This window comes from Mugil cephalus, chromosome 1 (genome assembly GCF_022458985.1).
Source record: "Mugil cephalus isolate CIBA_MC_2020 chromosome 1, CIBA_Mcephalus_1.1, whole genome shotgun sequence".
Taxonomy (NCBI): domain Eukaryota; kingdom Metazoa; phylum Chordata; class Actinopteri; order Mugiliformes; family Mugilidae; genus Mugil; species Mugil cephalus.
In genome coordinates, this window is record NC_061770.1 from 37,464,688 (window position 1) to 37,492,625 (window position 27,938).

The 27,938-nt window shown below is 39.0% G+C and overlaps 6 protein-coding genes, 1 long non-coding RNA gene and 1 pseudogene across 8 annotated transcripts; 7 read left to right on the forward strand and 1 right to left on the reverse strand.

Moving 5' to 3' along the window:
* Window positions 1-259: 259 nt before the first annotated feature.
* LOC125014152 (immunoglobulin kappa light chain-like) lies at window positions 260-1,735 on the forward strand. The gene is made up of 5 exons (XM_047595215.1): window positions 260-314; window positions 433-1,134; window positions 1,238-1,360; window positions 1,432-1,475; window positions 1,568-1,735. Exons 1-5 carry the CDS (start codon window positions 260-262, stop codon window positions 1,688-1,690), a joined length of 1,047 nt encoding a protein of 348 aa, XP_047451171.1. The 3' UTR covers window positions 1,691-1,735.
* Window positions 1,736-6,637: 4,902 nt separating this feature from the next.
* LOC125014159 (immunoglobulin kappa light chain-like) lies at window positions 6,638-8,781 on the forward strand. Its single transcript, XM_047595227.1, has 5 exons — window positions 6,638-6,700; window positions 6,819-7,499; window positions 7,603-7,725; window positions 7,810-7,853; window positions 7,949-8,781. The coding sequence occupies exons 1-5, from the start codon at window positions 6,646-6,648 to the stop codon at window positions 8,069-8,071; spliced, it is 1,026 nt and encodes a 341-aa protein (XP_047451183.1). The 5' UTR covers window positions 6,638-6,645; the 3' UTR covers window positions 8,072-8,781.
* A 1,128-nt stretch (window positions 8,782-9,909) lies between these two features.
* Window positions 9,910-11,631, reverse strand: LOC125014270. Its single transcript, XR_007113490.1, has 3 exons — window positions 11,225-11,631; window positions 10,678-11,035; window positions 9,910-10,596 (listed from the first exon to the last, which is right to left on the reverse strand). It is a non-coding gene; the product is annotated as an uncharacterized LOC125014270 (long non-coding RNA).
* A 242-nt stretch (window positions 11,632-11,873) lies between these two features.
* LOC125014205 lies at window positions 11,874-13,343 on the forward strand (annotated as a pseudogene).
* Window positions 13,344-16,312: 2,969 nt separating this feature from the next.
* LOC125014113 (immunoglobulin kappa light chain-like) lies at window positions 16,313-18,249 on the forward strand. 2 transcript variants are annotated; one of them, XM_047595173.1, is made up of 5 exons: window positions 16,313-16,458; window positions 16,577-17,281; window positions 17,393-17,515; window positions 17,589-17,626; window positions 17,723-18,249. In XM_047595173.1, exons 1-5 carry the CDS (start codon window positions 16,404-16,406, stop codon window positions 17,840-17,842), a joined length of 1,041 nt encoding a protein of 346 aa, XP_047451129.1. In that variant the 5' UTR covers window positions 16,313-16,403; the 3' UTR covers window positions 17,843-18,249. The 2 variants fall into 2 exon arrangements, with proteins under 2 accessions (XP_047451129.1, XP_047451120.1); XM_047595164.1 differs by having other exon boundaries at window positions 16,316-16,458; window positions 17,720-18,249.
* An 840-nt stretch (window positions 18,250-19,089) lies between these two features.
* On the forward strand, window positions 19,090-21,513 carry LOC125016136. Its single transcript, XM_047598403.1, has 5 exons — window positions 19,090-19,297; window positions 19,402-20,097; window positions 20,164-20,289; window positions 20,369-20,412; window positions 20,503-21,513. Exons 1-5 carry the CDS (start codon window positions 19,243-19,245, stop codon window positions 20,617-20,619), a joined length of 1,038 nt encoding a protein of 345 aa, XP_047454359.1. The 5' UTR covers window positions 19,090-19,242; the 3' UTR covers window positions 20,620-21,513.
* A 131-nt stretch (window positions 21,514-21,644) lies between these two features.
* Window positions 21,645-25,067, forward strand: LOC125016199 (signal-regulatory protein beta-2-like). Its single transcript, XM_047598537.1, has 6 exons — window positions 21,645-23,131; window positions 23,216-23,560; window positions 23,648-23,983; window positions 24,103-24,195; window positions 24,276-24,328; window positions 24,414-25,067. The coding sequence occupies exons 1-6, from the start codon at window positions 23,089-23,091 to the stop codon at window positions 24,507-24,509; spliced, it is 966 nt and encodes a 321-aa protein (XP_047454493.1). The 5' UTR covers window positions 21,645-23,088; the 3' UTR covers window positions 24,510-25,067.
* Window positions 25,068-25,806: 739 nt separating this feature from the next.
* On the forward strand, window positions 25,807-27,543 carry LOC125016259 (signal-regulatory protein beta-2-like). The gene is made up of 6 exons (XM_047598669.1): window positions 25,807-25,942; window positions 26,038-26,373; window positions 26,473-26,805; window positions 26,925-27,017; window positions 27,098-27,150; window positions 27,236-27,543. The coding sequence occupies exons 1-6, from the start codon at window positions 25,900-25,902 to the stop codon at window positions 27,329-27,331; spliced, it is 954 nt and encodes a 317-aa protein (XP_047454625.1). The 5' UTR covers window positions 25,807-25,899; the 3' UTR covers window positions 27,332-27,543.
* Window positions 27,544-27,938: the final 395 nt, after the last annotated feature.

Genomic DNA, 27,938 nt, shown 5'->3' on the forward strand with positions numbered 1-27,938 from the left:
ATGTGAGGTCGTTTATGTGTTAATGATTTAATCTAACGGCAGCTTGAAGAGCAGCTACACTTTTCAAATACCTCTCAACAAGTCTTTAGTCCTGCCCTTTGGCCAAATACCAAGTGTGTCACTGTGGGTGTGAACATGTTACTTTAATGGGACGTACAGTTTCACTTCAGACTGGCCAATCAAACAAAGTCTCGTCTTTGAAGAGTTGGTAAAGCTCAAGAGCGAGATTCATTTCACTCGGATCTCCAATTTGAACACAATGACATCGCTAACGTTTGTTTTCCACCTGACATGTTTGTTCTTGTGGGGAAAGGGTGAGTTGTGTTTTCGTGGCCGTGGTTTGTATTTTGGCACTGTTTCAAATCGTTTCTCATTTCTAGATTGTAAATTGTTATCTAAAATATGAAATCAATTGTGTCTTTGCTTTTTCAGCTCAGGAGGCACATCAGTCCCCATCTGTTCACCAAGAGAGTGGCTTCAAAACAGTAAATGTTGGTGAAATTATAATTTTGCAATGTTTCTATGAAAATGTCGAGAAAGCATGGTTTTACTGGTATAAGCAAACTCTGGGACAGAAACCAAAGCTCATTTCGTCATTCTACATGTATGATAGTACTGGGACTTTTGATGATGAATTCGAAAACAACCCCCGGTTCACACTGGAAACTGGAAATGGTAAAAACCACTTAAATATTTCAGATTTGCATATTTCAGACTCAGCTACTTATTACTGCGCATTTAGACTATCCAACATCTTTGAATTTGTAGAAGGTGTTACAGTCAGTGTAAAAGGTTCAGGTTTAAATATTAACACTTCAGTTCATCGGTCTTCATCTGAGACCATCCAGCTAGGAGACTCTGTGACTCTAAACTGTACAGTACACACTGGGACCTGTGATGGAGAACACACAGTTTACTGGTTCAAAGTCTCTGAAGAATCTCATCCAGGACTCATTTACACTCATGGAGGCAGGAATGATCAGTGTGAGAGGAAAAACAACACACAAACACACACCTGTGTCTACAACCTGCCAATGGAGAACCTGGATCTGTCTCATAATGGGATCTACGACTGTGCTGTTGCCTCATGTGGACACATACTGTTTGGAAATGGGACCAAGCTGGGGTTGAAAAGTGAGTAGAACTGTAACAGATGTTTTCTGATCTGATTAACAGTTCTGATTATTCCATAAAGATGATGTTGTTAATGTCATTCCATGTCTGCCTCATGCTGCAGATGAGGAGGTTTCTCTTGTCTTGGTGTATTTCTTGAGTGGTGCTTTGGCGTTCACCACTATCCTGACACTTTCACTGGCTGTCTTACTGTACACACACAAGAGAAAAGGCCAGCAAGTTACAGGTAAATTGTACTGTTTATTGCATGATTAGTGAATTTTAACATCATAGAAACAGCTTTTCTTTGTGTTTCAGAGTCTCATGCAAGATTTTCAACTTCATACCCAATGAATTCAGAGGTATCCAGATAACTTTCAAATAATCTTATTGCCAAAATGTTTTCTTCTTAGGTATGTGGCACATTGTAAGTTGTTGTTTTCTGTTTCATTAGCAGAGTTTCCAGGCTGAAGAAAACCTCCATTACGCTGCTTTAAGAGTAAAGAAGGCCAATCGATCTAGAAGTCAAAGAGATGATACAGAGACAATATGTATCTACTCTGGTGTTAGGAAATAAAACCGATCATATTTTAGCTTTGTGTTAGGGTTGTTGCTTGGGTTTTTTTTTTACCAGTCCCACGTGATTCATCATTTCATAATTGTAATAATAAATTGCATATGGATCCTAAGTTTAGTCCTGTGTATATTTATTAGCCAAATATTTACACTTTTTGTCAATGTGCTTCAGTGTTCTCTGGGTTTTAGTCATGTTATGAGGCCACATTACGCTAACATTACATTCAAGGCATTTTTATATTTTTTTTCTGGAGTAATCATGTAGTCATGGTCAATAAATAGTGTTTCAGATGCATACTGAGCTTAATTTGATCGACCAATATTTTTTCATTAAATCCTCCTTTTAAATACTTTGCATTACCTGCATCCTCTTATGAGAAATGTTGCTGTGTTCCAGAGGCAGTTTAGTTTTAAGTCAATTAGTTCCAAACTGAACCATCTCTAAATCAATTGATGAATGTAAATTGGAATCATCACAAGTACAGACATTTACCATCGACCTGTTTATAAATTCAACACGTCCAGTGCTTTCAAAGAGGCCAAATACTAACCCCAACTAATGGAGTGAGTATAGGCTGTCATGGAGCTCAGCATCAAAGGCATGTTGTTTCCTCAGTGGTTTTACTTGTGCTTTTTATAAACTGGTGAAATTCAAAGAACAACAACAATTCACAGTGAACGACCTACAACCTACCTAAGTACAAAATGTGCGTTATAGTCGCTATGCACACAGGGCTGTTTCCTTTTATCATCTCCTTGTGGTTGTAGTGAAAAGGTGATAATCTGTGGTTGTATGAGGCTGGTACTCTGCATCAGAATATCTGCTAACTGTGTCCACAGGTGTACAGAGAAATGACAAATGATTTTGGTTATGATTTGGATATGTTGGTCAAAAAACACAATACAACTATAATGCTCATCTTTATGCAGATGACGGTGTTTTATATTGCCCTGCTGACACTGCAGCACCTACAGTTCTCTTTTATTTTACTTTAATGACTGGCTTAGCTTTTCAGGTGCATAACGGAATGGCTTCCGGGTAACGGGTAGGTATACCGACCACATGATGGTCAGTATGCACTGATGTCCAGACTTAATTTTTGGCAAGTTTACTAAAACACGATTATTGGTTGTGTAACCCCTCTCTGCATCTGCCACTTCCAGACGGTGCTGAATATAAGAATATTATGCTGATATTTATTTGTCTAATTGTTGATTTAGATCTACAATATCCACCCAAAATAACACACACAACAACGGACTGAAAATTTAAAAGGAGATATATTGAATCCAGTAACAATCGTTCGCAGTACAGTATCTCAAAAGGTAATTAAATTAAAATCAATACTGCATAAAAAATAATGCAATACCACACAATTTACAATTACAATTTACGGCTCTCTTGAGTACCCTTGTTTAGGCCACAATTGGCCAACTGAATATTTTGTACCCACTTCAAAAAAAGCGATATGAACCTCTGAGATCTCAGGTATTGAAAAGCATAGTGTCCAAAAAGTTCAAATGAATGGGATAAATAAAACTGAGTGCACTCAAAGTCCTACTGCATGGTGCGCTACTACTTTCAACAGTGGAAAACACCAAGAACTCAACACACAGCTTAGCTGCATAATTTTCTGCCGGCCTAAAACCGGTTCGGGCCCTTACTCGCCTGCACCGAACAGTTATCAAGAGTTCTATGCGCAGAAATAAATTAATTAACAATACAAAATTCATAAAACACCTGGACAGACGCTTCAACATTAATTAATTACTCAACCCTGCTTCAAGTTTATTCCAACTGTTTTCGCTAGTGAGTGAGCATACTAATGTAGCATATTGAGTGTTACTCACTGGGAAATCAATTATTTGTAGCTCTAAACAGTTCTATGCTGTATGACTCGGAGTCGCAGTTCATCAATCATTTGTTCCCAGACTTCTAACTTTTTTCATCAGGTTTATCGGTTTAATTTTCTTTTTCTTTTCTCTTCAACTCCTACACACACCATGAATCGGCCAAGGTGAACTCGCAGTAATCAGTACCAAGGTAAGATGCCCACTCCAATCAGCTTCTCCCGACCCAAAACAGCGCACAACAGCCGCCACCTTAATTAAAAAGACAGCAACACATTAATTTCTCCCTGCTCATTTTACATTTAAGAGAACATTTAGAACACACAACAAATAACCTGGGGTTTAACTAACCCCGGTTACAGATGCAAGGGTGCGGGTGGCACAGGTTGATGAGGCTTTCCAACCACCTGACATGTGTGAGAGGACTGGCAATACCTTGCTACATCCGTTTTTAATCCCGGCCAAAAGAAATTATGCAGCACACATTGATAAGTTTTTCTAACTCCGAGGTGGCCACCCAGGCCAATGTGGCAAAGTAAGAATTTGAGGCCGATATTTCTTTGGCACAACCACCTGGGTAATCACATTTGAGAACCCATCAGAACCCCATTGTCCAAAAAGACAGTAGGTTGTTGCTCCTCAGTGGCCACAGCTGAGAACAGACACTAAGCCAAAGATGGGTCATTTTGCTGAGCAGTAATCAACATGTCCCTTGTTACATCCAAGGTTAACGCTGTGTCGGGAAACAGCATGGTCTCAGTCATACCTTTTATCATTTTATCATCCTCAGTACTGGGAGGAGCAGAGCAAACACGCTCACTGTCATCTAGTGTAGCCTAAAAGGAGTCAGACAAATCAACAGTTTCTCCCCGTTAACGAGCCTGAGTGCGTGTAATAGCGCACGCAGGGAACACATCTGGCACAGGCAGAACAGACTTAGGCACAGAGACAGGACTCAGGCGCAGCAACCACAGGCACATCAACAACTTCAGGTGGAGGAAATGCTTTCCCTACAGCTATATCATTACCGAGGATAAATGACACACCACTAATAGGGAGACACAAACGCACGGCTACTTTGGGTAACCGCCCAGTTATGAGCGGCGAATTTCAATGCACCATGTGCAGTGGCGCTCTAGTAGCACTAATTTTAATGCCCCATACTAGCAAACTAGAGTTACACAAAGTCTCAGCTCAAAGTGACTGGACACTGTCTGGCACCAAAGAGTGACAGGCAGCCGTATTACGGAGAATCATCACTGGCACCTTATCTTTTTTTGTTAAACATTCAAATCCCTGAAAGATGAATGGCCGAAAACAGGGATCCACCTCATCTTTTAACTCAGGTTCAGGAGCAGTTTTCGCACACTTCTGGGACAGTGATGCAGTTTTAATGAAAGCCACAACAGCAGGATGTTTGGTATTTTTTGGTTGTCCTTTTCTTTTAAGAGTGGGACAGACAATAAAACACTTTTGGCTCTCACCAGCTGTTGGTGGTGCCGGCTTACGCACTGGTCTTGGCGACTTAACTTTACGATCAGGCACTACACTTATGCTGCGGATGGCTGGCATGGAAAACACACTTTTGTGAGTTCAAATAAACTTGTCTGGAAGGACAGCAGTGTTGATGAGTGACACAACCTTTTGTTCATTTAGATAAACAACAATGCACCTTGGTGAACAGGTTTTAAATTCCTCCAGCAAAATTGGCAAAAAAAATTCAGACTCACGAAATGGGGGGACTATTGCTATGTGTTTGCTAATGTCAAGTCCAGAAGAGGCAGAGAGAGCGCTTTGATTACTAGACAATAGGGTGAAGGCCGCAGGTACACCACGCTCAAGCTCAAGAGCCCTTACCTGGAGATGCATTGCTTGCACCTCAAGCTCTTTATTTCTTGTTTCAACCTCCTTTATGCAGAGATCCTCATTGGACATATTACCCACACTAGGAATAGTGACTGGACACAGCAACATCATAGCAATTAGCGACAATTACCAAATCAGCTTTTCTGCATTTCAGTATTTTTTCCCAAGAAGGACTGCTCATAAAATCATCTAATGAAAACTCCATTATTCCCCACACACAAAAGAAAAGACTGCTAACCAGACTACTTACCTAAGACAAAACGCGAAAAGAAGACGGATGAGCCCCCAATTTATGTTACACCCCGTCTAGGAGTTTAGGACGTAGCATAAAGAAGGCCCCCATCTTCGCCAAGTCCCAAGCAGCCACAAAGACAGAAGGTACCAAATGTGAACACAGAAACGGGTTTATTAGGCAAATTAAAGAAATACATAAACCATAAATGAACTTCAGACTGAAAGCAGGCCAAAATAACAAACAAAAGGTTTCTAACTGGAAAACAACCCAAGTCTAACCTAATAGAGACAAAATAAAAGACAAATTCTTCCCTACATCATCCTATCAAAAGACAGGAGAAAAGGGGAATAACAAAAATGGCAGTTCACTCCTACTGATCTTGGAACACAAAGCAAATCCAAAGGTCAAACGTAACAAATGATGAGGGTGGTGGCTGGTTGGGAGGTGAGGAGGATGAGGAGCTCTCCGACTGTCACCATCTTGGATTTTTAAATTGCTCCCTCTTTCATAGTTATCCAGTTGGCAATGGACTTGGAACCCCCCAGCCAATCCCATGTAAGCTATGGCCCACACCAATCTACATAAAACAAGGGGAAGAAAAACAAAACACGGAGCACACACTCCTGCCAGACAAATTATATGACTTCAGTGGTAACACATGACTGACACTTTTATTACTCCTAGACATTTTAAGACAGTGCGCTCAAACCACCTCACCTCAGTGTTTGTTTTAACCTTTGTTTGATTTTGCATTTTATGTTGTTGTACTATTGCAAATGAGGGAAACCTCAATGATTTTCAAGAAAAAATATGAAATGAAAATAACATCTTGAGTCTTGCCCTTTGCCCAAATACCAAGCATGTCACTGTGGGTGTGAACATGTTGCTTTAATGGGACGTACAGTTTCACTTCAGACTGGCCAATCAAACAAAGTCTTGTCTTTGAAGAGTTGGTGAAGCTCAAGAGCGAGATTCTTTTCACTCGAGGCTCCGATCTGAACACAATGACATCAGTAACGGTGGTTTTCTACCTGACCTGTTTGTTCTTGTGGGGAAAGGGTGAGTTGTGTTTTTGTGACCGTGGTTTGAATTTTGGCACTGTTTCAAATCATGTCTCATTTCTAGATTGTAATTTGTTTTCTAAAATATGAAATTAATTGTGTCTTTGCCTTTCCAGCTCAGAAGTCACATCAGTCCTCATCTTTTCATCAAGAGAGTGGCTTCAGATCAGTTAATGTTGGTGAAAGTGTAACTTTGCAATGTTTCTATGGAAATGGAGTGTCAACAATATTTTACTGGTATAAGCAAACACTGGGACAGAAACCAAAGCTCATTTCTACTGTCTTCATCTATGATGACACGGAAATATTTTATGATGAATTTGAGAACAATTCACGATTTACAATGGAAATTAAGAAGAGTGAAAACCATTTAATTATTTCAGATTTGCGTATTTCAGACTCCGCTACTTATTATTGTGCACGTAGCACTACTTCAGCTTTTGAATTTGCAGAAGGCGTCACAATCAGTGTAAATATTAACACTTCAGTTCATCAATCTTCATTCGTCCAGCTAGGAGACTCTGTGACTCTGAACTGTACAGTACACACTGGGACCTGTGATGGAGAACACAGAGTTTACTGGTTCAAAGACTCTGAAGAATCTCATCCAGGACTCATTTACACTCATGGAGGCAGGAATGATCAGTGTGAGAGGAAAAACAACACACAAACACACACCTGTGTCTACAACCTGCCAATGGAGAACCTGGATCTGTCTCATAATGGGATCTACGACTGTGCTGTTGCCTCATGTGGACACATATTGTTTGGAAATGGGACCAAGCTGGAGTTGAAGAGTGAGTAGAACTGTTACAGATGTTTTCTGATCTGATTAACAGTTCTGATTATTCCATAAAGATGATGCTTTTAATGTCATTCCATGTCTGCCTCATGCTGCAGATGAGGAGGTTTCTCTTGTCTTGGTGTATTTCTTGAGTGGTGCTTTGGCGTTCACCACTATCCTGACACTTTCGCTGGCTGCCTTACTGTACACACACAAGAGAAAAGGCCAGCAAGTTACAGGTAAATTGTACTGTTTGTTGCATGATCAGTGAATTTTAACATTATTTTAACATTATAGAAACACAATTTTCCTTTGTGTTTTAGAGCCTCATGAAAGATTTTCGGCTTCATACCCAATGAACTCAGAGGTATCCAGATAACTTAATCAAAATAATCTTATTACTGGAATGTTTTCTTCTTAGCTATGTGTCACATTGTAAGTTGTTGTTTTCTATTTTATTAGCAGAGTTTCCAGGCGGAAGAAAACCTCCATTACGCTGCTTTAAGAGTAAAGAAGGCCAATCGATCAAGAAGTCGAAGAGATGACACAGAGACGATATGCATCTACTCTGGTGTTAGGAAATAAAACCGATCATCTTTTAGCTGTGTCTCACGGTAAAATGACGACGGTAGCTGTTCTTTGTAATTTTACTTAAAATGTAAATAATTACTATAAACCTATATACTATATATACTATACTATAAAAAAAAAAAAAAATCTCTGTCTACATGTGAAGTGCCGGTTTTGAAAAGAAACAGAAGCGTATCCAGACTACTTTTATGTTTTCGGCAAAAACTGAGATGAAAACTGCAAATTTCACAATATCAGAAATCTACCATTGCCAGTATACTAGAATTGTCTCTCTCTATTTGAAATTTATCGTGGGATAACAAAATTTAATGATGTTCTGTCAGTATTTTCTGTTCACACCGATTCGTACCACAGGATATGTCTTAGTAGAATTCATGGATATACTTTCTATTTTTATTTAATATGAAATGAGATAAACTATTATGTGATGCTGAATGAATACAACTCTAAATCATCCAATAATGAATATAAGAGGCATTTATCCCTTAAAAATGGCAGATTTTTATGATTCTATGAAGCATCTTGTAAGGATGATTTGAACAGTGGAGACTTCATATTGATGGATAAAAGTGAGACTACTTGCTGCTTGTCTCACCTACCAGTATTTCGACCATGAATTGTGTTTACGTGCCACCCAGGAACTTTTTTTCCAACAGTTTCAAGTGATTCATCATTTTATAATTGTTGTAATAAATTGCATTTGGTTCCTACAGTTTAGTCCTGTGTATACTTAATAGCCGACTTTGAACACTTTTTGTCATTGCGCTGTTCCCCGGGTATTTGTCATGTTATAGGGGCCACACAACACTAACAGAATATTCAAGCCATTACTTAAGGTCAGGGTTTAAAGGTTTATTCTTTTTTTTTCTTAAAAAGCTGCAATACAAGACACACACACTCAATTAGTCACACTCAACTACACATTCGGTCTGACTTTCAAAAATAGTTTTTCAGTTTTACAGATCATGCAACAGATCATCATTAAAACCGCACACCATAAACATCCTCAAAATTTCATAGAGTTACATACCTGGGGACAGTAAAGTTGAAAGACCCAATATTGTTTCATTAAATCTGTCTTTTAAATACTCAGCATTTTCTGCATCCTCTTATTAGAAAGTTTGCTGTGTTCTGGAAACAGTTTAGTTTTAAGTAAAGTCAAAACTCAAAAATTTCTAAATTAATTGATTGTGTTTATTATTTCTAACAGAAAATAGAATAAAAAGTACACATGAAGTTTTAGGATATTTCCAAGAGCTGACATCATGACCACAGACATTTATTCTCAGCATGGTTATCAATTCAAAATAAAATGTCCAGTGCTTTCAGAGGCCAAATACTAGCCCAAACTGTTGAAGTGAGTATAGGCTGTCAATGAGCTTACTTGTGCTAATTGTGCTTTTTATAAACTGGTAAAAGTCAAGGAACAACAACAATTCACATTGAAATAACAACAACCTACCCAAGTACAAAATGTGCGCCATACAGCGACACACCCATATCTGTTTTGTTTTATTGTCTCTGTGTGGTTGTAGTCAAAAGGTGATGACCTGTGGTTGTGTGAGGCTGGTACTCTGCATCAGAATATCTGCTGACTGTGTCTACAAGTGTACAAACAAACGACAAATGATATTTGCTCGTGTGGTGAAGGTGACCTTGCACAAATATGTTGGTTAAAAAACACAATACTTAGAAAGTGGTGTTGTAAACTAGTAGAATATTACTGAGAAGTTGACATTTGGTTCCCAAGATCCATTTCAGAGAGGTCCAGGAACTTGGGTGTTCACATGTTCACATGTCAAATGTTTTGGAACTAACAACTGGCTGAGATTTTTAATTTCTTTGTGGCAATAAAAGACTGCGAGTGGCAGATCTAAAGAATCTCAAATTTAACCGACAACGCCACTTCAGGACTCTCACCTAAAGAATAACTTAACCATTAAATCCTCTTTAAGGGTTTCCCAAAACAACCCATGCACAGGTAATTACACAAATGCATACAGGCACGATGTAATGAAAAAGTAATTTATTTCACATTCTTCACAATAAAATCTTTTTTAAGTTAGTCCTATAAAACATTTATATAGTCCTATCTTATTTTAAACAACAACAAAAAAAGAACCACCATGTAATCATCAAGAGTTACACCCTAAGGATCTGGTAGATAGAGAGTGGTAACACCACCGTTGGTTAGGAGGTCTGGCCTCCAAACCAAACGATCAACAAAACTGCAAACTCAAAACAAACAAAAGAGAAGAACAATGCAAAAACATGCAAAAGTTTGGCAGATCCTCTCAAAGGCAATAGACACCATCACCTATCAAGTCCAAGTCGGGCTGAACTTACTAAAATTACCGTAATCACTTCATTTATAGGGTTTGTGAATTTTCAGAGCGGCCGTACTACCACTACTAATCAGAGGACACGAAGCAAGTATATAGTAAGAGATAAAAAATTTTTTTTAAAAAAGTAGCAAGAGGCAAGGGGCAAGGCAGGGCAACCAGCAGCCGCGAGGCACGCTTTAAAAGAAAACACAAAGCCAGCGGTTACAACACATGACAACCAAACGGCTAACAGTGCAAGCTCGAGACACAAGTTACCTGTTAGAACACTAGCCCCGCAAGCAGCTATAGCAGCAGCGACAGCCTACAGGAAGAAATCCTGCACACGCCAGCCCAACACGCCGACCTGCAACAGATCATCATTAAAACCGCACACCATAAACATCCTCAAAATTTCATAGAGTTACATACCTGGGGACAGAAGTCACAGCACCTACCGACCAGGTTCCAATGCCTCAGTGCTGCATGCCAGCCATACGCTTTGGTAGAGGTGAGAGACTGACACACCGTACAGCGGGCTATATAAACCTGTCTGCATTAGCAGCTCATGATGCGGCTGCCCTACAGGTGCCGGTGAGTGGCGTGTCATCCCTAACACTACTCTTTCACACCGGCCCTGAGGAAACACAACATGTAAACAACCACCCAGTTACATCTTGATCAAATAAGTTCCAGGGCATTCTCTCCAACACAGTGTGTTGTAATGTAGCTGTGCACCAACTGAAGTAATCATTATTCTATTATAATGAAGTGATGCTGCCAAGAGTAATTGTTAAGATCCCTTACGATTTAGTACACTATTTACCATGAGTGGATTGGAGAAGACTTCTGTGGGTGACTTTGTTATCCAGGAGTAAAGAAAAGGTAAAGCAGGGAAGAAGTGCTGGAATGCTGCCATCCCTCAAGTCAAACCAGGTTGTGTGCTCTCACTCCTCCCACTGCCCTGTTTCCATGAGGGGGAAAACAGAACACAGGAGACATTTTGCTGTTATTGTTATGTTGCACAGTAGAATGACATCAGACTGCATGGTTCTGCTGGTCCAGAGATATGCAGTTGCTGAATAAAACGAGTCTACAACTCTACTGGAATTCATTGTTGCACAGGATGAGATGTTACAATCCCTAGTGCCAAGACCCAAGGCAAAACACATTTAGAAACCCAGTACAACTGAAAACCCGACCAGCAGGCTAGCCGTCAGATATCAACTAGCAACCAATAAGAAGACACCAGCTAACTAGCCTAGCCAACAGCAGTGCCCACATACCAAGCGTGTCACTGTGGTTGTGAACATGTTACTTTAATGGGACGTACAGTTTCACTTCAGACTGGCCAATCAAACAAAGTCTTGTCTTTGAAGAGTCGGTGAAGCTCAAGAGCGAGATTCTTTTCACTTTAGTCTCAGATTTGAACACGATGACATCTCTAACGTTTGTTTTCTACCTGACATGTTTGTTCTCGTGGGGAAAGGGTGAGTTGTGTTCTTGTGGTTGGTGTGAAATTTCTTAGTTGCACTGTTTCTAATAGTTTCCAATGTGTACACTATACTTATCTTCTAAAATATGGAATCATTTGTGTCTTTTTCAGCTCATAAAACAAATCAGTCCTCATCTGTTCATCAAGACAGTGGTTTCAAATCAGTAAATGTTGGTCGAAGTATAACTTTGCGATGTTTCTATGGAAGAGTGTCGGCATGGTTTTACTGGTATAAGCAAACATTGGGACAGAAACCAAAGCTCATTTCTACTTACTGCATCTATGATAGAACTGTGACATTTTATGATGAATTTGTGAACAACTCCCGCTTCACACTGGAAACTGAAAATGGTAAAAACCACTTGATAATTTCAGATTTGCGTATTTCAGACTCAGCTACTTATTATTGCGCACACAGAGTTTCCGCAACTTTGAATTTGCAGAAGGCGTTACAGTCAGTGTAAAAGGTTCAGATTTGAAAATTAACACTTCAGTTCAGTCTTCATCTGAGACTGTCCACCTAGGAGACTCTGTGACTCTGAACTGTACAGTACACACTGGGACCTGTGATGGAGAACACAGAGTTTACTGGTTCAGAGACTCGGAAGAATCTCATCCAGGACTCATTTACACTCATGGAGATAGGAATGATCAGTGTGAGATGAAAAATAACACAAAAACACACACCTGTGTCTACAACCTGCCAATGGAGAACCTGAATCTGTCTCATAATGGGATCTACGACTGTGCTGTTGCCTCATGTGGACACATACTGTTTGGAAATAGGATCAAGCTTGAGTTGAAGAGTGAGTAGAATTGTAACAGATGTTTCCTGATCTGATTAACAGTCATGATTATTCCATAAAGATAATGTTGTTAATGTCATTCAATGTCTGCGTCATGCTGCAGATGAGGAGGTTTCTCTTGTCTTGGTGTATTTCTTGAGTGGTGCTTTGGCGTTTACCACTATCCTGACACTTTCACTGGCTGCCTTACTGTACACACACAAGAGAAAAGGCCAGCAAGTTACAGGTAAATTGTACTGTTTGTTGCATTATTAGTGAATTTTACATCATAGAAACACAATTTGTCTTTGTGTTTCAGAGTCTCATGCAAGATTTTCGGCTTCATACCCAATGAATTCAGAGGTATCCAGATAACTTTCAAAATAATCTTACTGCTGAAATGGTTTCTTCTTGGGTATGTGACATGTTGTAGATCTTTGTTTTCTGTTTTCAGGCTGAAGAAAACCTCCATTACGCTGCTTTACGGGTAAAAAAGTCCAGTCGATCCACAAGTCAAAGAGATGACAGAGAGGATAAATGTATCTACTCTAGAGTTAGGAAATAAAACCGTGTTTATGTTTCAGATGTGTCTCAGAGTAAAAGGACATAAGTAGTTTTGCTTCGTAATTTCACTTAAATTGTAAATTTAAACTTAAACTGTGTGTGATGGCTAATTTCGTTGGTACTTGTGCTAGTGACAATAAAGTTTTTTTTTGATTGATTGATTGATTGATTGAAATAAAAATAAAAATCTGTCTCTAGCTACATATGAAGAGCTGGTTTTGATGCCAACAAGAATTATATCATGACATCTGTTTTTCTCAGATTAACTGAAATGTGCGCATTTTACAAAGTCAGAAATCTGTTTGCCAGAAAAAATACTAGTATAATATACTCACTACAGTAGAATTGTCCCTTCATATTTGAAATTTGATCATGGTAAACAGATATATATATATTTGTCAGAATTTTTCCTTTAAATAAGTGCAAACAATGTCAAAAATGGTAAATACTAAAAGATCAACAAACATGAGTGAGTCACAGCCTTGGCAATCTGTCAGTGTTCCTCTGGTCTTTGTCACTGTTCGGTCTTGAATATTGTCCATTTCCTCCATTTTTCTTCAAGTTGAGCTTCCTGTAATCGTAGGCGGTGTGTTATCTTTCCCACTGTGTAGATCTACAAACTTTTTGTTTTGTTTGTTTTGGCTATTTGTAATATTTTACCAAGTATCTGTCTGTACATTCATGTATTCTTCAATAAGCCATTATAATAATTATGGATGTATATGCAGTATTGGTTGATGTTTTAATGATATTCAGCTAACAGAGGTGACTGATTCTGACTTGAAGGGGCAGAACATGTCTTGCATACAAATAAGTTTAACTATTTGTTCTAAATATTTGTGTAAAAAAACAAAACAAAAAAAAACATTCACTTCTCCGGACGGTCCCATCCTGGTTTCTTTAATAAAGTAATCTCTAAGTTGCATGTACCTAAAGAATTTTTGTTTAATTAAAACATTTCTTTTTATATTTTGGAAACTCCCCAGCTGTCCATCTTTCACTAGAACACATGATCCTGCGATTTCCTTGGTAGACCACTGAATCCTTTATTGTACCTATTTGGTTTAAAATTACTATCATATGCTACCTGTCAGGTAGGGGGAGTTGGAGGTTGTAGGTGAGGACTCAAATGCAGGACTATTGATGAGGCAGGATCTCCAAAATAACAAGGTATTTAATAATTAACAAAAAGCGCTGCACACGGCAGGAAAACCAAAAACCAAAAATCACCAGAAATCATCAAACATGGCAAGGTAACGTGGAACAAGGACAAGGAAACATGGAACATGGCGTGGAGACGTTAGAGTAACATTAACGACACGACAAGGAACAAAGGGAAAGGCAGGGTTTTATATACACATGAGGACTGAGGGATGAGAAGACACAGGTGAGACACATGAGGGCAATCAATGCAGGTGAATTCAATAAACAATCAAGAGACAAGGAGGCACAAGACAGGAAATCCACAACTTAACAAAATAAAACAGGATACACAACATTACACAGACAGACATGACAAAACCACAAGGAAACACAATGGACAGGAAACTAGAAAACATGACAAAATAAAACAGGAAACTTCAAAACATGATCACAAAATAAAAGACAGACATAGAACCTTGACACTACCCACTTTAATAAGTTGGTGTCTTTCCATATCGTATATTCCTAATAATGATATTTATGCTATGGTCTATGGTTTTTTAATCCCATGCATGTTTCTTCATCTCCTATAATACTCTCTACTGTATATTCTAAATTGTTTTTCCATCTCTTTCCACTTAGCTGTGTAATCTGGTTTGCACCAATCTACAATATATTTCAATTGGGCCGCATGAATTATTCTGAATGAATGAATTATTCTTTCAGTTTTGTAAGTCCCACCCCTCCTTCCTATTTTCACAGCTGTAGAGTTTCCAATCTTATTCTCAGCCCTTTGACCCCTAAAAAAAAAACTATGATATTCTATTCCAGTTTCCGGATAGAGACTGTGGGATCTCTACTAGTAGGTACTAGAACAGGGACGAGAATCTCCTGATTTGTCTTGTCATAATTTTATAGTTTGGACAGTCGTTTGGCGATTGTAACCCCCAAATATTCTGTTTTATTCAGTGTCCAATTAAAATTAAATAATTCTTTTCTATTCTCATTTGGTGGACTATAGTAAAGCATTAATATTTGTGCCTTTGTGTGATTTATTTTATATCATCCATGTCATTCACGAAAAGTTCTATCTTTTGTTCTACGCCATTCACCACCACTCCTTTGGTCCAGTCTAACAGCCTGTGCCAGAGGTTCTATAAAAAGAGCAAAAAGAGTGTGTGTGTGATCAACAGCATCATTGCATTGTTGATCTTGTCCTCGTCATCATCTTTTTTTTTTTTTAATCGATAAAGAAAAACAGCCAAGACACTTACAGGACAGGATGAGCTGATGATAACAAATGAGCTAGAATTTAACAGCACAGAAGGTGTGAGTGTGTGTGCTGTGTTGTGTGGGCGAATGTTCAGTCTGGAGGGGAAAATATGTGTGTAAACAAGAGATTCAATAACATAAACAGAAACCACTGAGATTGGTTTGATTCTAAATTATTTATTATGGCTTGGAAGAAGTTAAATGCATGTTTCTGCATGATGATTTCTGATAATACATCTGAAAAGACAAACTGTGTCTCATTTAAAATAAATGTCCATACTGGCTGACCCACGATTTGGAGTCAGTTCTTAATTTTGGCTTTGACACCACAGCTCTAGGAAAGATAGATAAGCTGCCCTGAATGGGATTTCCAGTGGATGCCTCAAATGAACTATTATTTATAGATATAAATCAACTATCAGATGATGTAGCTGGGATGTTGAGTTGAGTTGAACAACGCTGCAAGGGGCTGCATGGGTGAGAATGTGAGGTAATTTATATTTTAATGATTTGACATCGACCATAAAGGCAGATTGAACAGAAAATCTGCTCTTCAAATGCCTCTCAACAAGCCTTAAGCTTAACCCTTTGCCCAAATACCAAGCTTGTCACTGTGGCTGTGAACATGTTACTTTAATGGGACGTACAGTTTCACTTCAGATTGGCCAATCAAACAAAGTCTTGTCTTTGAAGAGTCGGTGAAGCTCAAGAGCGAGATTCATTTCACTCAAGTCACAGATTTGAACATGATGACATCTCTAAAGTTTGTTTTCTACCTCACATGTTTGTTCTTGAGAAAGGGTGAGTTGTGATTTCGGGACTGTGTTATTCTTTGTGACACTGTCTCTGTTTCTCATTTGTATACTATATTTATCTTCTAAAATATGAAATTGATTGTGTCTTTGCTTTGTCTCTCCAGTTACTTTAGCTCAGGAGACACATCAGTCCTCATATCATCAAGAGAGTGACTTCAAATCAGTAAATGTTGGTGAAACTGTAATTTTGCCATGTTTCTATGGAAATGATGTGACAGCAAGACTTTACTGGTATAAGCAAACTCTGGGTCAGAAACCAAAGCTCATTTCTTCATTCTACATCTATGATGGCAAGGGATTTTTTTATAATGAATTTGTGAACAATTCACGTTTTACACTGGACACTGAAAATAGTAAAAACCACTTAAGTATTTCAGATTTACGTATTTCAGACTCAGCTACTTATTATTGCGCAAATAGTGATTCAGCCGTGTTCGAATTTGCAGAAGTCATTACAGTCAGTGTAAAAGGTTCAGGTTTGAATATTAACACTTTAGTTCAGTCTTCATCTGAGACTGTCCAGCTCGGAGACTCTGTGACTCTGAACTGTACAGTACACACTGGGACCTGTGATGGAGAACACAGAGTTTACTGGTTCAAAGACTCTGAAGAATCTCATCCAGGACTCATATACACTCATGGAGGCAGGAATGATCAGTGTGAGAGGAAAAGTAACACAAAAACACAAAACTGTTTCTACAACCTGCCAATGGACAACCTGAATCTGTCTCATAATGGGATCTACTACTGTGCTGTTGCCTCATGTGGATACATACTGTTTGGAAATGGGACCAAGCTGGAGTTGAAGAGTGAGTAGAACTGTAACAGACGTTTTTTGATCTGATTCTGATCTGAACAGTTCTGATTATTCCATAAAGATGATGTTGTTGATGTCATTCCATGTCTGCCTCATGCTGCAGATGAGGAGGTTTCTCTTGTCTTGGTGTATTTCCTGAGTGGCGCTTTAGCATTCACCACTATTTTGACACTTTTACTGGCTGCATCACAGTACATACACAGGAGAAACAGCCAGCAAGCTACAGGTAAATTGTATTGTTTATTGCCTAATTACTCAATTTTAACATTAGAGTAACACAGCTTTTCTTTGTGTTTCAGATGAGAGATTTTCGGCTTCATACACAATAAACTCAGAGGTATCCAGATAACTTTCAAAATAATCGCATTGCTGAAATGTTTTCTTCTTAGGTATGTGGCACATTGTAAGGTGTTGTTTTCTGTTTTATTAGCAGAGTTTCCAGGCTGAAGAAAACCTCCATTACGCTGCTTTAAGAGTAAAGAAGGCCAATCGATCCAGAAGTGAGACAGATGACACAGAGGATAAATGTATCTACTCTGGTGTTAGGAAATAAACTCCTGTTTCAGATGTGTCTTTGAGTAACAAAGTTCTATTTTGTTTTTCTGCTAAAATGTAAATCATTACTATAAACAACACAAAAATAAAAACTTCTCCCTGGATATGAAGTTTTGAAGGGAACTGAATTTGATATCAGGCAGTTATGTGTCCTTTTAGCTTTTAGCTGAGACTTCCCATTCACAGTGGAAGATTTCAACATAGTTACAGTATGAAATATGCAAATTTTACCAAGTCACATGTCTATCATTGCTTGTCCAGAATGTATGTAATGGAAATATACCTTTGGGGAAACAAACTTATCTTACAAGTATTTGATTTTCACAAACCCAGACATTTTTTTTTCCTTTCTTTCCTTTTTTACATGTGGTTTAATTGTAATAATAAAATTTGTCTTTTCTCTTTTCTCGTGTACACTTATTATCAACACACTGTGTGTAGGTGTGGCCTAGGTATTACTCAGGTTGTGGGGGTTACATTACAGGGACCTGTATACTTATGAGGATGAAAAGCAAGTTCCTGTAACATGTAACATTCAAGACACGTTTTAAGGTCAGGTTAAGGGAAGTTCCATTCTAAAGTCAAGGCTACAATGAAATGTAAAGCAGCGAGGGTCATTTTGTGGTCACCTGACTTCCGAAAGTAGAAAACTGCTTACTTCTGATACACACTTCTCCTTTGCTCCCCCATTCTCCTCTGTCCAACCTCCCTCCTTTTTTTTTTTTTTCTTACTATATCTTTAGTTCTATGAATTACCTTGACACAAAATTGATTAATTAATGGCATAAAAGTGAACTGACTTTTTGGAGAAGATAAGGTCACCGACTTTATGGAGTCAGAGTCAATTATCCCGGCTGCAGTTATAAGAGGAAGCAGTCTTTGATGAAACCATAAGTAAAAAAAAAATAAATAAATTAAAATGAACATAATAAGAGGTCTACAGCATGTGTGCATTGTATTGGAATGTGCATTTATTTCTAGTGCACGTTCAGTAAATCACTGCCGTGCAGTATTTTTAGTGCATTTCACTTGTATTTGCTGAATGTTTATACATGCTTGTTTTTTTTCACATGATAATGATTACATAAGCAAAAGCAGTATGGTTTTAAATATAAGGTCTGAGGTTTTAATGTGACTGCAACGCAGCAGCTGGACCGAGCGGTGCAAATGCACCAAAAATGAACCACACGTTGAAAAGCGAGCACAGGATCTTACATAAGTGAGAACGTTTGTGGTTATTCATTTTTCAAGAGCTGCACTTGCCAGCATAGGTAACAGTGAGGACGTTTCCTTAACAGGACATTTGACATCTTCTGTGGTTGGCCAGTCACACACAGACTCGTCTCTGAGGAGTGGAGAAAAGCTCAAGAATCTTTTTAATATGAGAATCTCGGCAAAATGATACTTTCCGTGTTCGTTTTTAGTCTGTCATGTGCACTCCTAGGAGGAGCAGGTGAGTTATTATTTATCTTATTTTATTTATTTTTTTTTTTTTTTTAGAAATGTTGCTTTGTGTGTTAAATGCACATGCTCTATTTTTTTTCCCTTGTACTCCAGCTCAGGTGGCTGAACAGAAATTGTCCTCATATGTTCATCAAGAGAGTGGCATTGTTGTGGCTAAGGTTGGGGATGAAGTAACTCTGAAGTGTTTCTACAATGATTTTGCCAGATTTTACTGGTACAAACAAGCACTGGGACAGACACCTACGCTCATCTCTAGCTTTTACAAGTTTGACAGAAATGGCACCTTTTACAACGAATTCAAGAACAACCCCCGCTTCACGCTAGATAGCGGCAGCGGCAAAAATCACTTGACGATAACAGATTTGCGTGCATCAGACTCAGCTACCTACTACTGCGCAAGTAGCTATACCTTTATCTTTGAATTTAGTAGAGGAACATTTCTCAGTGTGGGGGATTCTGGATTGAACGTCCAAGATTCGGTTCATCAGTCTTCATTTGAGAATCTGATGACAGAAGGCTCTGTGACTCTGAACTGCACAGTACGCACCGGGACCTGTAAGGGAGACCACAGCGTGTACTGGTTCAGAAACTCTGAGGAATCTCATCCGGGAGTAATTTACATCCATGGACACAGAAATGATCAGTGTGAGAGGAACCCCAACGCACAAACACATACTTGTGTCTACAACTTGCCCAGGACGAATGTGAACCACGCTGGGACCTACTACTGTGCTGTTGCTGCATGTGGACACATTGCGTTTGGAAACGGGACCAAGGTGGATTTTAAGGGTGAGTCATTGTACGAGAATGGTTGTGAGATAAATGCTAGTCGTCACTGATTCTGACACTCCGCAGATGGGGACGACCTTCTTTTCAGGGTGTATTTCTGGAGCGGGGCTTCGGCATTCACCACCATTCTGAGTGTTCTGCTGACTTTCTTAGTGTGCAAGATGAGCCGGAGCAACAGCTCCCCTTATAGAGGTAATTTGTCTTTTTTTTTTTTTCTATACCACTGATGTAACATGTTTATGAGATGTTAAGAACATATCATGTTTTTCAGATTCTCAAGAAAGATTTCCAACTTCATCCAAAACAAATGTTAAGGTACTTCACTTTTTAAAGAGCTACATTAATATTTTTAATAAGCGTCACAATTGTTTCGCCACAGTCTGATGTACTGTGTCTCATGTCCAGGGTTACCAAAATGGAGACTACCGTTATTACATTGCTTTGAGGCAGATAAGGATCAACAAATCAAGGAGGCCAAGGGATAACACGTGGAGTGAATGTGTGTACTTTGGTGGAAAGTAGTAAATGGGTTTTACCACACGTGATCTTGGTAGGTACATTTTGAAAGTGTAATCTTGGTCATGGTTAAGAAACCAGGACCATTTCCTTACGTCATTTCGTGCGGTCAGGTGTGAACTCTGCGACCGCACTCCGTCCTGAAACAAAAGAAATCAGCTGACCTCAGATAAAGAGAGGGGTTTCTGATGCGACTACCCTTGGAATTATATCACCAAGCTGCATTTCACCTGATGTTTTGTGTCTTGTGGAAGAGTTTGCACCTGATCTTTTCGTGTTTTTCCTGGCTGCAGCAAACTTTTCTTGCTATGCCTATGCCCTAGATGGATGATCAATCTAAACATGTGGTTCATATACAGAACCTATGCATACGCAACCACAGAACAACAATGAATGCTAGTGCCCACGCTCGTATATTGTTGATTACATTATTTTCAAAAATCCTATATTTACCAACCATACTGTTGGAAAGAACTTTTTATCAATTGCCCTCTGACCACGGACTGAACCATAAGTTGCCTTTTCAGACATGTAGTAAACAACAGACTGTCAGCGTGAGTGACCTTCTTACTGTCGGACTTTAGATTTTTATGGAAGCTAGCAAGACCGTACATGAGGACGAGGACACATCTGTAATGATGATGACTGCTTTTTTTTCTGATTTTACTCTTGTATGCATTTGCAAATAAAAGAGCGCAAAGTAACACACAGACAAGCAGATACAATTAAGAAGTAGGTACATTCCATGCAATGTTGACCAATACATCCATTCCATGATGTGAATTCTCCCTACAAAACATGGTCTGCCGGGTACATAGACCAGGACTGCAGCTTTAAAGTGATATACTGTACACAAAGCTTCGTCTTACATATACGTAATTAAACAAGTTTTTACAAATACATGAATTGCAGTGATTTACATTCTTTCTATGAGTAGACAAGTAGAATGTGTACGTAGAATGTCTACACGTTTAATACATTCCAAAACTGTGACCATTGCAGAAAAAGCCCATACAATAGCCCATACTAAGTTAGTTACGGGCAACTTTTTCAAGTCATTTGTCATTGTATTGTTGTAGATTCATTACTCAATATTTTTCTGTCACAATGATGGGCTCTTTTAAAGCTATGAAGCTGATAACATCTAATCAAATATGTTCAGCTTCTAATCTGTTTGCTTGCACATGTCCATTCTTGGGATTTGTAAGAGCCCATGTGGGCTAGAGCCTATCCCGGCTGTCATTGGGCTAGAGGTGGGGTACACTTGGAATCTGGACAGGTCTCCAATCTATCACAGAGGGCTAACACAGAGAGACAGACAACCACTCACACCTACACCGACGCATATTTAGAATCACAGATTAACCTAACGAGCATGTCTTTGGATGGTGGGAGGAAGTATCTAGAGAGAACCTGTGCAGACACAGGGAGAACACGCAAACAGAGTTGACCTAGTCGGCCAATGGATTTGAATCCAGAACCTTCTTGCTGTGTGGCAACAGTGCTGATCACCACAACACTGTGTCGGCCTCCATTATCAAAATAATGAATATTAAAATTCCTATTAACTAAAATAAAAAGCTCACAACACTAATACTATAAAAACAGTTTGCCACGTACATTGGTGCCCCACTCCCCCTCCCCATCCTTCTTGAAATCCACAACACCTGCCTATTCTTTGGCTTTGTGTTCTGCGTAAGGTTGCCTCAGACAGTTTTCATAAGGAATCTGGAACAAGAAGCCACTAGAGAGGTCAGGTGGCGATCAAGTAGAAATCTTGAGAATGACACTTGCTGAACTGCAATAAAGGGACAATTTACATAAGCTGTACAAAGACGTAAGATATCTGCTATCAAAATCACATACAAGAGAGTCCATTTAAATAGGCCTTAACCCTAACCTTAACCCCAGGTCATAACCCTAACCCTAGACTCTAACCCTAACCACAAAAAAAGCGTGTTCACAGGATGTTTGAAAGAAAGAAAAAAAAGATAAATATCTGGAAAATAAAAAAAAAAAAATAAGAAAAATACATGCTGGGACATAATGGAAACAACTGAGATTAATTGGCTTAATGTCAGCCTCCTCACCTAGCTCATGTCCGAGGGTAAAATACAGCACAGTGATGTTTGTTTGTACGTATCTGTATTACAACTACAGCCACAAGAAAACATTGTGCAACTTGACTTCAGTGAAACAATTGGACTGGACATACGATATGTGGCTAAATGTAGGACAATCACAGGAACAATATGGCATCCAATCTTTTAAATTTTGCTGACACTGGTGTCAAAACAGGCCACAGTGAAGGGGCTTTTACTTCAGCATGCACCAGCAAATCAAGTTCCTTGAAATGAGGATTGTGAACCAATCAGACTTCACATATTTAGTGAAATGTAGGACAAAGGTGCAATCTGCTGCTGCCTCAGTAGTTTAGAACACTGGCTCAGAGTGAGAGTAGGAGAAGCAGACAAGATGATGGTGTTCATTGCAAACATCTTCCTCTTCTGGTTGTTGTGTAAGTAGCATATATTAACTTACAGCATCTTTTCATCACAGTCTTGAGACACAAAGCTGATTATATTCTGTCTGTTTATTTCAGGTGAGGCAAAGCTGAGTGAAATCTCTCAGCCTGAGTCGTTGAAAACACTGAACCTTGGAGACTCAGCTATGATTAAATGCCACATAAAGAGTAAAATGACAAAAAGGGTGTGGTACAAACTGACTACAGAGAGGAAACTGCAGCTCGTTGCAACACTCGATTCCTACTATAATCGGCGCATGTTCGCCGATGAATTTCAGCACCGTTACTCTGTCCAGTTTGACGAGCTCAACTGTCACCTGATCATATCTAGAACGTCGTGGGACGATGTTGGAACGTACTTCTGTGGAGTGCTGCTCTTAAATGACATTGAGTTTGGATCAGGAACCCTTTTGATGCTTAAAGGTATTAATTCACAGTAACTGATTATTAAATCTAATTTCAGTTTAATAATGCTAATGACAATGCAATTCATTGTGTGTCTTTTTCAAGGTGCAAAGATGGTCAGTGACTCTGTCGTCCAGCTGCCTCCATCTCAGTCAGTCCAGTCTGGAGACTCTCTGACCCTCAGCTGTTCAGTTCACACTGAATGCACGGCAGAATACATGAATGTCATGTGGCTGAAAAACTCTGATCATTCTGCCCCTGAAATGATTTACTCTGAAAATAACGGCAGTGCTTGTCAGAAGACTAAGAGTGGAGAAACCACTTGTGTGTACAACCTTCTCATGAGGAACATCAGCTCTGATGATGCTGGAGTTTACTACTGTGTGGTGACTTCATGTGGACAAATGCTACTGGGAAATGGGACCAAGCTCATCTTTAACTGTAAGTATGTTGTTAGTATATATGAAGGTATGATACGTATGAAGCTCCCGTATTGTACGCAACATGATTCGAACAGCTGTATATACTGCATATATACACCGTGTTGCCTAATTTTGCAGATGGCACGGACTCTCCAGACGTTGGCCGTGTTTGTATTTTGGTGCCCACCATCCTGCTGGGAGCTTATCTGGCTTTCGTAGTGTGCATGATCAGTAAGAGACACTGCTTCATTGTATCTATACATTTCATTCATTCAACGTGTCATTAATTAAGGACTATTGTTGTCTTTCAGAATCTTGTGAATCCTCAGAAGGATATTCTGCTCACTCTACAATCTATGCAGAGGTATCTGTTAGGCTTTCCTTTGCATCATACAGTATATACAACATAAACATGCAATCAACAGTGCTGTGACTATATCATTTTCCAGGTACAAGAAAACGAACATCTGAAGATCAAAAGATCAAAAAGACTGAGAGACGACACCTGGACTGAATGTGTGTACTCCACTGTAAAGCAGTACTAATGAACGCTTTGTCTTCTCTTTTGCATTTTTAAAATGGCATCTTACTAGTGTGGCCTTTCAAGCAAGCTTACGCTTTACTTTTAATAACATTACGTACAATCAATGTACAGCTTTACCCTGCAATAAACTCATTAAATAAGATATTCTAAAGACAAAACATGAAGTGCAGTTATTTCCACAATCACTGTGAAACAAGACAGCTCTAGACTCTCCTCAGTGGTGCCATTAGTTACTCTACCAATAGCAAATTTAGCACGAAAATATAAAGAAGCAGGGATCAAACTCATAAACATACAAACTGACCAACAATGAAAAAGACAGTTTTCTTCAAATCTGTGCAGTACATCTGTAAAATCATCACAGGAAGCAAGTATTTGTCAACTGTTGCATAAACCTTTTTCAGGCAGTTGGCATTGTCAGGTCTGAGTCAGGGTATACTTAGGTCAGGCACTTTTTGTCGTTGTGTGGATGACTCTTCAAGCTTTTATAAATGATAAGAGTTTTTTATGACCTATTCAAGACAAAAGTAACACAGTTAACTCAAGTCCAATTATGCTATGTTACCAATATAACTGAAATCTTCTATAATAAAATGATCTGATGTTGAATTAATTACATGAGTAGCCAGCACCAATGCTAGTAAGAACATAACTTGGTTGTTCTGGCTGCGATGTCAACTGTGGGACCTGAAGGTGTGTAGCTGTACCCACTAACCACAAGCAGAGGACGGTTCAAGTTATGAATACGAGAATGCAGGTAAGAGGGCATTCTTTTCTGAACAATGTGCTATGTAAAAGTAAGGCAATGTTTCCACTGTTAACACTGCACTGTGGTTTCCTGGTGAGAGGTTGCAGGTAGCATCACATTATACAGGTCAGCGGGAAGTAACTTTTGCATTTAGAGCACAAGAATGTAGGGCTGATCTGGTTTAAGCCAAGAAGCGTTAAACTCAAATGGTACTGCAGTATCGAGTGTTGTATAACACCAGGGTCCTTTTTTTTTCTACCATTAAATGAGAATACTAAAAGACTCATCACATGTGTGCTACACAGCGCCACGAAAAAATGAGGTCCCCAGGTGTGTTGAGAAGCATGCAACAAAACTGCTGTTTTAACTCTGCCAACCTCATTGTGGTTCACATTGGTGTTAACCTTTATTATCAAAGTGCTGAAGACATATTGAGACAACACCATGAAGGGCCGCAAAGAAAGGGTCTTTGCTCTAGCGTGAAAAGCAAATCATGTTTCTCTAAATGAGGATGATGAACCAATCAGAACTTTGCACAGATTCACTAACACCAAGTTGTCCTACATTCCGCTACAGTCTGCTGCTGCTGCTTCAGTTGCTTCGAAAATCAGCTCGGAGAAGCAGGAGCCGAGAAGCAGACAAGATGATGATGTTCATTGCAAACATCTTCCTCCTCTGTTTGTTGCGTAAGTAGCATATATACACTTATAGCATGTTTTCATCAGAGTCTGGAGACACAAAGCTGATTATATTCTATCGTTATTTGTTTGTTTTTTTTCAGGTGGGGCACAGCTGAATGAAATCTCTCAGCCTGAGGCGCTGCAAACACTGAACCTTGGAGACACAGCTATGATTGAATGCTACATAAACAGTGTACTGACAAAAAGAGTTTGGTACAAACTGACTATAAAGAGGAGACTACAGCTTGTTGCAACTTTTAATTCTGACTATAATCATACTACCTTTACTGATGAGCGTTATTCATTAAAGACTGATGGGGTCAACATGCATCTGATCATATCTAGAACATCGTGGGATGATGTTGGAACGTACTTCTGTGGAGTAGTGCTCTTGGATGACATTAAGTTTGGATCAGGGACCTTTCTGATTCTGAAAGGTATTTAGTCTCTGTAGCTGACTATTAAATCTTCATAGTTGCATGTTGTTTCAGTGTAATAATGCCAATGAGTGCAATCAATCTGGTTTCTTTTTCAAGGTGCAAAGATGGTCAGTCACTCTGTCGTCCAGCTGCCTCAGTCACAGTCAGTCCAGTCTGGAGACTCTCTGACCCTCAGTTGTTCAGTTCACACTGAATGCACAGAGCATGCGAGTATTATGTGGCTGAAAAACTCTGATTATTCTGCCCCTGAAATGATTTACTCTGAAAATAACGGCAGTGCTTGTCAGAAGACTAAGAGTGGAGAAACCACTTGTGTGTACAACCTTCTCATGAGGAACATCAGCTCTGATGATGCTGGAGTTTACTACTGTGTGGTGACTTCATGTGGACAAATGCTACTGGGAAATGGGACCAAGCTCATCTTTAACTGTAAGTATGTTGTTAGTATATATGAAGGTATGATACGTATGAAGCTCCCGTATTGTACGCAACATGATTCGAACAGCTGTATATACTGCATATATACACCGTGTTGCCTAATTTTGCAGATGGCACGGACTCTCCAGACGTTGGCCGTGTTTGTATTTTGGTGCCCACCATCCTGCTGGGAGCTTATCTGGCTTTCGTAGTGTGCATGATCAGTAAGAGACACTGCTTCATTGTATCTATACATTTCATTCATTCAACGTGTCATTAATTAAGGACTATTGTTGTCTTTCAGAATCTTGTGAATCCTCAGAAGGATATTCTGCTCACTCTACAATCTATGCAGAGGTATCTGTTAGGCTTTCCTTTGCATCATACAGTATATACAACATAAACATGCAATCAACAGTGCTGTGACTATATCATTTTCCAGGTACAAGAAAACGAACATCTGAAGATCAAAAGATCAAAAAGACTGAGAGACGACACCTGGACTGAATGTGTGTACTCCACTGTAAAGCAGTACTAATGAACGCTTTGTCTTCTCTTTTGCATTTTTAAAATGGCATCTTACTAGTGTGGCCTTTCAAGCAAGCTTACGCTTTACTTTTAATAACATTACGTACAATCAATGTACAGCTTTACCCTGCAATAAACTCATTAAATAAGATATTCTAAAGACAAAACATGAAGTGCAGTTATTTCCACAATCACTGTGAAACAAGACAGCTCTAGACTCTCCTCAGTGGTGCCATTAGTTACTCTACCAATAGCAAATTTAGCACGAAAATATAAAGAAGCAGGGATCAAACTCATAAACATACAAACTGACCAACAATGAAAAAGACAGTTTTCTTCAAATCTGTGCAGTACATCTGCAAAATCATCACAGGAAGCAAGTATTTGTCAACTGTTGCATAAACCTTTTTCAGGCAGTTGGCATTGTCAGGTCTGAGTCAGGGTATACTTAGGTCAGGCACTTTTTGTCGTTGTGTGGATGACTCTTCAAGCTTTTATAAATGATAAGAGTTTTTTATGACCTATTCAAGACAAAAGTAATACAGTTAACTCAAGTCCAATTATGCTGTGTTACCAATATAAATGAAATCTTCTCTAATAAAATGATCTGATGTTGA